The 10,999-nt window shown below is 37.6% G+C and overlaps 1 protein-coding gene across 2 annotated transcripts in view; it reads right to left on the bottom strand.

Annotated features, from left to right (window-relative positions):
• Positions 1–6: 6 nt before the first annotated feature.
• LOC106879294 (kinesin-like protein KIF3A) overlaps positions 7–10,999 on the bottom strand; it is an 18,208-nt gene continuing 7,215 nt past the window's right edge. For both annotated transcript variants that reach the window (XM_052970821.1, XM_052970820.1), the window contains exon 2: positions 7–3,408. In XM_052970821.1, the coding sequence (XP_052826781.1) occupies positions 986–3,091 (2,106 nt within the window). In that variant the 5' untranslated portion in view covers positions 3,092–3,408 and the 3' untranslated portion in view covers positions 7–985. The remainder of the gene's footprint in view (positions 3,409–10,999) is intronic.

Below are 10,999 nucleotides of genomic sequence, written 5' to 3' on the forward strand. Positions count from 1 at the left end.
TCCACGTTCAGTCTTACTATGTGGCACTTTTAGTGTTTTCTACTGTAGCCCTGGGTTGCCCAAAACCTTGTGAGTGGATTTGATAGATGGAAGCTGAAGGGGTCTTGTTGTGCATGTGTGTGTATGTGAGTAAGTGAGTGTGTGTGTGTGTGTGTGTGTGTGTGTGTGTGTGTGTGTGTACCTGCAGGTAAATGTGCCTACAATATATAGTATTTTGTGCATGTATGTGTGTGAGAGAGAGAGAGAAAGAGATAGTGAGACAGGGATTATATACTCTGAAACAGCAGTTTCATAATGTTCATACATGTCAGTGGGTTAGAAATTAACAAGACAATTCTACAACAGGATGATACTAGGCAGTGTACATCATCAACTGATGTCTGTCATGCATCAAGGGTATCCTCTTTGAAATTTGGACATATGTCGGCAAGTGGGAATTAGTTCTTTCTGTTTAAGATTAGGGTAGAATGATGGATGGTAAGGAGTTCCTCTGTGAGGTAGAAGTTGTAAGACTTTGAACCATTTGTAAAAAGCCTATACCTTATCTAACACTGCTCATGAAATGTTGGTGGCCTGTTTTTATATATATATTTAAAATTTAATATATGTGTATATATATATCTATGAAATTATTATCCTTACTTTTCTAATTTTCAGAGAATCCTACAAAATTATTGTCAGACAAAACCTTTTTGCAACAACTGACCAAATGCCAAAGCTGCATCAAAAGCATAAGCCAGGACTCTAAAATCAAAAATAATTTGGATGACACTTAATTGTTTTTAATTGAAGTTATTAAAGACAATGTTTGTGTTTGTTTTTAAATCTAACAAAAGTAATTACTGAGAAAGAGTAAAAAAAAAAATTTTGAAAATAAAATTCATTAAAAATCTTCACAAAATATATCAGGAAAAAGGAAATCCATGACATAGTCCATATATATGAACAACTTAAAAGTAAACAGAGCTACAGCTGCAATGAATAGTCACTGCAATATTGTCTCAACATCCAGGTCTTTCTTCTTTTTCTTTGCTGACTTTAATCTTGAAGCAGTTTTTGGTCGTCCTAATTTATTACCTTTAGCAGAGTTTAGTCTCATACTCTGAGTAGCTCCTTCTTTTGTGTAGGCAAGATAGACTCCAGAGATGTCAGATTCATTAAAGCTAGCTGATAGACTTTCAGTATGCGGTGACTGTTTGCGCATATTGTTCCCTGTGTATGCAACACATTTTAGCTGCCATTCCCCAATATCGTCATTCCAGTGAACATAGTGTTCCAACATTTTCTGGAATTCCATAGGAATGAAATTGTCAATAATCAGCATTTGAAGCTTCAATTCTCGGCTGAGCTGGCGAACATTTTCAAGCAGACCTTCCATTTCTCTCTGGTGGTCTTTTTGTACATCAGTAATTTCAATCTTAGCTTGTGTGTACATAGACCAGCATTTCTTGAGTTTTTTGGTTTTACCAATAATTTCTTCCTGCAAAGTGGAATATTTTTCTTCTATATCCAATCTTTCTTGTTCTTTTTCTTCTAAAGCTTTCCGTAGTTCTTCTTCTCTCTTCTTCCTTTCTTCTAACTCACAGGCACTTTCTTCCAATAGTCGTTCTTGTTCTTCAGCCTTTTCTAAAAGATTCTCACCACCAACAATAATTTTCTTCTCTATCACAGCTAACTTTTGTGCCAATTGGTGTTGTTCTTCTAAATACTTCTTCATCTCAGACTCTTTCTCATCAAGATTATATTTTATTTTCTTTCTCTCCTCTTCTGCTAAATCTTTCTTTTCTTCCAGCATTTTGCGATCATCTTCAATCTTAGACTGAATTTCAGCCATTTTTTCTTTAGAAATTTTATGTGTCTTTTTTATTTTTTTATTGCAGCTTTTCCCATCTTTCTCAATAATTTCTTCATTTCCACCAGACACATCATCATCATTATTAAACTCACCTTCTTCAAGTTGCCGTTTTAATTCTTTAATTTCTTCCTGAAATTGCCGAAGCAAAGCATCTTTTGGATCTTCGTTAACCTTAGCTTTGTTCTTTATACATTTTGCTCTGTTGGCATACCTCAGAGTGCTAATGGTCTCATCATAGTTATAATCTGCTGGACCAATATTGGCAATCATTACTGTTTTTGAGTTACCGCCAAGGGAATCTTGCAACAAACGTGTCAGTTTGGAATTTCTGTAAGGAATATGGCTACTTTTCCCATCAACTAATGCAGAGATCACATTGCCAAGGGTAGAAAGAGATAAATTAATTTTTGTAGCTTCTTTAAGTCGCTGACCGGTAGCACCTGTTTTTGCTTGACGTTCAGAGCCTGCTAAGTCAACGAGATGAAGTTTCCCCATTCGGACATGTTGTTTTCCATCAATACCTTTCTCACTACATTCAATGGTCAAGGAGAAAATAGCATGAGACCGGGAACTGTGAGCATTCATATTAGTAGCACCCACAACCCGATTTTTGTTCCCTAGTGTCATGATCCGATCCATATCGTCGGCATTATTTACAACAAAAGCAGAAAGGTCCTTCACGTAAACACCAATGTCAGGCCTCTCTTTAACCTCAAGCCGTTGCATTTGGTCCTTACCAAGCAAATCACGCACTTCTTCATTATAAATCTCTAGATAAGATACTCTTACCAAGAACTGAGTTTCACCCTCAGCTTTAGCAATGGCACCAAATATATGAGCAAATGAATTAGGAATAATGCCCCGCTTTTCTGCCACTACCCTGAGGCCCTCCATTGTGAACGTTTTGCCTGTTCCAGTCTGGCCATATGCAAAAATTGTTCCATTGTAACCAGCAAGAACTGAATCAATAATAGGGCGAGCAACCTCATTATAAACATCAACCTGTTTGCAATCATGTCCAAATACAGTATCAAATGTATAAACCTTCATAGGTTCACCATGGCCCGGGGTAGGGTTTTCTACTGAGACTGTTCCTCTTACAGAATCGACAAAAACTGTCTGCTTACATTCTGAAGAAATTTCTTTTTCATTGAGTGGCCGACAGCGAACAGCTACCTTTACATTATCGCTGTTGTCACCACCAACCTTACCTTCCACTAACTTATTCACTTTCATATTTCTGCTTCTATGTCTTATTTCTTATTGTTCATAGCTCTCGTCATAAAATCAGCCGTCACGGGATGTAACATCGACTGTTACTGTGTTGTAACATCGGCTGTTACCATGATGTAACATCAATTATTACTGTGGTATAACATCAGTTGTAATTGTGGTGTAATATGAACATTCACTGTGTTGTAACATTAACTGCGACTGTTTTGTAACATCAGCTGTGACTATGTTGTAACATCAACTGCGACTGTTTTGTAACATCAGCTGTTACTACTGTTGCGATTGTCGAATAACATCAGCTCTTTCTCCAGTGAAACAATCTGTAATAAAAGAAATAAAATGAAATTGGATAAGATACAATATTTAACAACAACAATAACAACACCAAATGCTTAAAGACAATGTTTTCTGCTAAGCTTTGCAGACCCCTTTTGACAGTCTCTTCCATTTTACCCTACTTTATACATCCATTCTCCAAAGCCTTTGCCTGGTTCTCCTCCTCCATCTATTTATATATTCTTTTATGTGTCTATTCTTTTACAAGTTTGTATCACTGGGCTATGGCCAAGCTGGGGCACAGCTTTCAATCATTTAGGTGATCATATTGACTCCATTATTTATTTCAGTCTTTGAACTATTATGGAAATTATAAAATTATATCACAAATTCACCTTTGATTTTACTGGTTAATGAAGAAAACCCTTATGTCACTGCTTGACAGGCTAGAAATAGCAGCCAAATTTCCTGCATATCACACAATACTGTCTAAAAAAAAGTAAGATATATATCTGTATACATGGCTTATATTTAAGAATTTAAAAGATTTTATCACATCCATTCAGTTCCAGAAGCTATTTTAGGATAAAGATAAACCAGCTGACAAGATAAGTCACTCTAAATTCCTTCATATATCTAATGTGTAGGGAGGTGAGGTAAACATTTAACAAGATAGTGACACACATATACACACTAATATTGTCACTGCTGTCATCATCATCATCATCATCAATGTAAATATCTAAGTGAATGTAGGTATATGTCAGTTAACCTCTAAATAAGTAACTGCTGTGAAACATGGAAACATCACAAGTGATGAAGTAAAAGATATGTGGGGATATTATCAGATGGTGATACCACTTATCTGGTGATACCATTTAATTGGTAATATCATTACCTTGTGATACCATCAGCTGATGATACCATTTACTTGGTGATTTCATTAAAATAATGAATGAAAATAACAAATGTCAGTCTAGCAACAAGATGCAATATACTGTGTGTTAAGAATATCAAAACAACTGTACCATGATAATACAGTATTATATAGTGATAGTACAGTACTATATGATGACAGTGCAGTACTATATAGTAGTAGTACAGTACTATACAGTACAGTACTGTATAGTGATACTACAGTAATATACAAAAATAGTACAGTACTATACAGTGATAGCACAGTACTATATAGTGACAGTACAGTATTATATTGTGATAGTATAGAACAGGAATAGTATAATACTACACAGTGATACCACCATATAAAGGTAGTACAGTTGTATACTAAAGAAATAGTATAGTAAAATACAGTAATAGTAAAACATAAATTAGTGAGTAATTTAATTTAATGACACTAAAAATACATTAGTTGGTTATAAAATAAATTTTGATGAAATTCTAAATTTAATTAATATTTGTTATTAGCAATGGAAGCAGTATTACTTCAAATTAGGGATTTTTTCTGTTGCTGTCAGTTTTTTGAAATTTTAAAATTAAATAGTTCGCTGTTCTATGCTAAAAATCATACTCCTCAATTTCAGGAATGTGAAAGGAGGCCCTCCACAAGTCACTTAAAATTGTGGTTCCAGGAAGAATTGACTAATGTCTGCATTCCTCTAGTGTGTTGTGATTCTGACTTGGCACTGTATAAAGAAAATCATGTCTGGTCTTGCGACACACTCCTTCAAATACCTATTGTTCAGGTTATATTTATCTCTTCAGTTGTATTTATGTCTGTAGCTTAAGCAGACTATACACTGGCTTATCATGGAAACAGGCACCAATATGTCCATGGCTTTCGATTGGCTAAAATTACCCAGAATTTTCAAACTTTAAAAGCTATTAACTTTTTTATTTATCAATTTATGGCAAAAATGAATTCGATTTCCATAATTAGCACACAAAACTACATCAGTACGCCAAATTTGAAAACAATTGAAACAAGATTAAAAAAACTAAAAACTGTGACAGCAACTGAAAAGATACCACACTAGCAATCTGTATATCACACTTAAAGTATATATACAGTTGAAAGCCTTCTAAATTGTGTTATTCATCTTGAGAAAGCATCTCTTATAGACGCTTTAAACAGAATTTTATTCAGCCTGCCAGCTAAATGCAGCATCAGTGACCTTTCAATCATTGATTAACTATATCAGCCAGCAACCAATTTTTGCTTAGCATACAGTGCCAGTGGACCCTTGCTACTGATGAAGCTCAAAGAAGCAGAATTCCTGATTTAGCAACGCCATTACCACTGCCAGGCAATTTTCACTTGTTGCTGATATATTTCTGTGCTTTTTAACACTGTTAGAAATGCTCTCTCTCTCTCTCTCTCTCTCTCTCTCACACACACATCATCATCATCATCATCATTATCATCATCATCACCACCATCGCCGCTGCCGTCGTCGTCTGACACTCATTCTCCATGCTGGCATGGCTCGGACAGTTTAAACAGGTTGATGAATCACAGAGCTGTGTCAGACTCCAATGCTAGCTTTGGCATGATCTCTATGGCTGGATGCCATTCCTAATACCAACCACTTTATAGTGTGTACTAGAATGCCAAGTAACTTGTAAAACAAAGTAAAGAAATTGTTGTAGTTCGGGATGGTCATTTTATTTTATTCCAATTTTTTTTTCCAAATAAACACTTGCACTATACATATTTTTTTTTCTTCATATTACTGATCACAGATGTGTGACAAAAGATTTCCGGATAACGGACATAAAATAAATAAAACCAGTAATAAACAAAAGAAAAAATATATATATATACATATATATATATTGTGTGTGTGTTTATTTGGCAATAAATAAATAAATAAAATGACCATCCCAAAATACAACAATATTTGTTTCAACACAAGATTTCATATCAGGAATCTTGCAAAATGAATTGATAAACATAACAAAGTAAAGAAAGGAAAAGGGAAAAGGGAAAGGCTCCCTCGACTGAGTGGAAGTGTATTTGAGAGGGAGCAGGTGGTGCTATGCCAGGTGTTAAAGACTAAAATATAACAGAGAGAGAAGCACAGGTGTTGTGTTATAAAGAAGATACATAGCTACCCTGCATTATACAAGGGTGAGCAAGATTAACTGGAAGGGAGATAAAGATGGTGGTGACAGGGTACCAGAACATACTCTCTAGGTGCAAGAAGGGAAGAAAAGGGTGGGAGTTTCATAAGAATGGGGGAAGAGAGTGTTAGGTGATTAGAGATTAGGTTAGGAGTTGATGTAGGTAGTGATGAAAAATGGTGGTGGTGTAGGTGGTGGTAAATATCAGTATGAAGGAGTAAGAGGTGAAACAAGCAGCAGTATCATATATCTGTGGACAAATCAGAAAGTAAGGTGATGGTGTGCAGTGGAGGGAGTGGGAGGGTAATAAAGTGTGGCGGAGAAAGGGGTCAGAGGTACATGAGGGTGGCTATAGTGAGAGGGGTGACAAAGGGGGAATGGACAATATATGGCACCTGTGCCCAGCATCGCCTTCCTGGTACTTGTGCCGGATGGCATGTGTAAAGACATTCGAGTGAGATCATTGCCAGTGCCGCTGGACTGGCTCCTGTGCAGGTGGCATGTAAAATACACCATTTTGAGCGTGGCTGTTGCTAGTACCGCCTGACTGGCCTTCGTGCCGGTGGTACGTAAAAGCACCCACTACACTCTCGGAGTGGTTGGCGTTAGGAAGGGCATCCAGCTGTAGAAACTCTGCCAGATCAGATTGGAGTCTGGTGTAGCCATCTGGTTCACCAGTCCTCAGTCAAATCGTCCAACCCATGCTAGCATGGAAAGCGGACGTTAAACGACGATGATGATGATGCTGAGAGGGTGTTGAGAATGATAGCAGATGGGAGGTGTGTTAAAGATGAATTATGGTAAACTTAAGATGCAGCGCAGAGGGGAGAGACATAACACAGGTGATTGATGGTAATGAGAGTAAGGTAACTGATAGTGTCAAAGAATGTAGGGATAAAGTATGTGCAGATTCTACTCCTAAATAATTATAGCAGCTAGGGAGAATCATTGTTAGAAGAGTGATTGAAGGATGGATGTTAAGATGTTAGGAATATGAGACATGGAGGGGGATGTTTGCTTTGGATTTGGAGCCCAGAATTTACAAACATAAGCATAAATACTTTTGGACCTCACTTTTGATGTGATGAACAGGTCTTCTTGAGCACAGTGAATTACCAATCATCTCATCTCAGCCCTTTATTATCTCCTCTGTAAGGCTTGACAGAGTAGATGGAGATCCCCAGCTCTGTATGCCAATTCACCAAGGTGAAGCCCATTCCAATGTAAAACCTATGACTTGCTGATCATCACAGCCATGTTAGCCCACTGAGACACTAGTCAGACCTCCAAGGCAAAAGAGTGGGCTGAGATTGTACAAACTCATCATCATCTCTGGTTTCCATGCTGGCATGAGTTGGACAGTTTGACAGGAGCTGGTCAGTTGGAGAGCTGCATCAGGCTCTAATTGTCTGTTTTGGCAAGGTTTCTACAGTTGGATGCCCTTCCTAACACCAAACATTTTACAGAGTGTCCAAGGTGTTTTTTACATGGCACCAGACAGGTGGCACGAGTGCTTTTTGTATGACACCAGCATAGGTGCTTTTTATGTGGCACCAGTATGGGTGCTTTTTACATGATACCAGCACCAGTGAGCCCACAAGGCAAGACCCTCTCAGGCATGGCCATAAAGGACTGTCTCTCATTTTAGAACCACTAAGCACAATCAGGAAGAAAAACTTTGCAGTGTCAAGGATCATTTTACATAGCCATTTGAGAGCATACATATATATATCATAGCTGTCACCGCCATCACTTTCCCTACAACTGCCATCTACTACAACTACCACTGCTATCACAATTATCCCCACCATCACAACCACCATGGGTTAAAATAGAAAAATTTCTACTCTTGCAGCATCTTTGCTATCTCTAAAATTTCAAGCTTGTTCATCAACAAACAGGTTTTCTAGCTCATACAGACACTTTCTATTTGAAAACACACACACGGATACACACGTTTTCTGTCTGTCTGTCTGTCTCTCTCTCTCTCTCTTATGCAAATGCCTTAATAAATTACCTGCACCTGTCATTTATTAATAACAGGAAAAGATATGAATAACACCCCCTCCTTCTCCTCCTCCTCCTCTACACACTAGCAGACTGACACAGCTGGTAGGAAGACTAAAAAGTACACAGCTGTTGCCCTCTCTCACCACCACACTAACACTATTAAGGCTTCCTTTTGTGCCACACATTAAGGTAGAGAGTGAAGGCCTATATTACAAAAACCTACCCTTATAACTACTACTACTACTACTACAGCCACCACCACCACAACTGCTGCTGCTGCTATTGCACATCATATGCCAGCCTTTACTACAACAGTATAACATAAAACAATTCTTAACACCTTTGTACATCATGACTCAGTGTACATCATAAAACTGTCCTTACTACTAATATACATCATAAGATAATCTATACAATTACTATACATCATGAAGGCAATTGTCACTACTGTGAGTCATATGACAGATAGAAAACTTCTATATAGTTCTCTGATCTGTTAGGCATAGCAACCAAAATCCTGCTCAATTCACACTCTTGCCGTCTTAAATAAGAAAAGGATAGATTCAGTATTATAGGCCAACATCCGAAATTTACATGATGGGTATGGCTGGAATGCTTTTGATCATAAGTCTGCTCAACTGGGATTAATCTTCAGCTAAGTAAAAATATCAACAACATCAGACAATCCATACTACCAAAGCATATCACATCTCTCCAACACACTTATTCCTTCCTGGAATGACCAGATTGCTACTTTCATACTTAAGCACTATCTACACATACATAGAGAAACATAAGCATATATATATACACATGGAATCGCACGTGCACACACACACACACATAAACAAGCACACAGATGCAGAGTTTCTCACACTCACACCATTCTGTGTAATGTTGCAGTGAAGATCCCTAAATATAGCCAGAGTTGCTCAGCTGTGGTAATGCATTCCAGCAGACTACAGGTGTGTTAATTGTGTTAATCGTATGATGGTAGAGAGAGGGAGAGAAGGAAAGAGAGGGAGAGAGGGAAAGAGAGGGAGCAGTATTGATTACACCTCAATGGCAGGTTTACTGCAAACATCAGCATCAATAAACTGTATGTACACACATATATACATACATGCGTATGTACGTACATACGTGTGTATGTATGTATGTATGTATGCGCGTGTGTGTGTGTATGCCTGCATCATCATCGTTTAATGTCCATTTTCCCTGCTGGCATGGGTTGGACGCATGCATGTATCTATATGTCTCTGTGTGAATTTATGTATGTGTGTATGTAATTATGTGTGTGTGCATGTATGCACGTGTGTATGCATATATGCATTTTTGTATGTAAGTGTGTATGTATGCATGTATATGTAGTTGCTTCATCTCTCTCTCTCTCTCTCCTTCATATTTACCTCTTCATAGAAATAGAAACAGGCACACAGAACAAGTTTGAAACTAACTTCTCACACTAACAATATACACACACATATATACACACACACACATAGTAACACAAATAAGGTTAGGTAAATACACTTGTATTAGTGTATAGACATATACATACAGGTGATGGCATTCAGGTAACAGACAAGTATACTTAGATATTTACATGCATCGGCACAGAACTACATACATAGACCTATAAGATGTATAGACATATAACTACAGTTACAGACATAAATGCATAACCATATACTTATATAAATAACTACAGTACCAATGCAGCACGAGTTATGAATAAATATACATAGAGAATCTCATATCCATAAGTTTAATGAATACATATTTGGTCTCACTGTGGAAGCTGGCAGGAAAGAGGAAAATCAGTTCAATTTTTATTCAAAGTTGCTAAAATCCCTGTGGTTTAACCATGGGCATCTGCCTTCAGAAAACTAAATATTTGTTTATCAAACATATATTGTTTATATATCTATTTATAATCATCATCATCATCATCGTTTAACGTCCGCTTTCCATGCTAGCATGGCTTGGATGATTTGACTGAGGACTGGTGAAACCAGATGGCTACACCAGGCTCCAATCTGATTTGGCAGAGTTTCTACAGCTGGATGCCCTCCCTAATGCCAACCACTCCAAGAGTGTAGTGGGTGCTTTTACGTACCACCGGCACGAAGGCCAGTCAGGCAGTACTGGCAATGGCTGCGCTCAGAATGGTGTATTTTACGTGCCACCTGCACAGGAGCCAGTCCAGCGGCACTGGCAACGATCTTGCTCGAATGTCTTTTCACGTGCCACCGGCTCAAGTGCCAGGAAGGTGATGCTGGTAAATATTGCTTAGGCATTGCAATACTAATAATCTGGTGTAGAACTCAATATATGTATGCCTCTAAATGAAGCATTAGTTGAGTACTGAGCAACACTTCATGTTTGAGATGAGATTCTGATGAAACTGTAATGTGTTATTCAAGCACTCAACTATGGAGTCTGCCACATGTTACAGAGGAAACAGCTGTAACCTAATGAAGTCCATGAGATAATGGTTTGCTCCTTTCTCATCTCATTTCTTTTATATATATATATATATAT

The sequence above is a fragment of the Octopus bimaculoides genome, chromosome 9, assembly GCF_001194135.2.
Source record: "Octopus bimaculoides isolate UCB-OBI-ISO-001 chromosome 9, ASM119413v2, whole genome shotgun sequence".
Classification (NCBI taxonomy): Eukaryota; Metazoa; Mollusca; class Cephalopoda; order Octopoda; family Octopodidae; genus Octopus; species Octopus bimaculoides.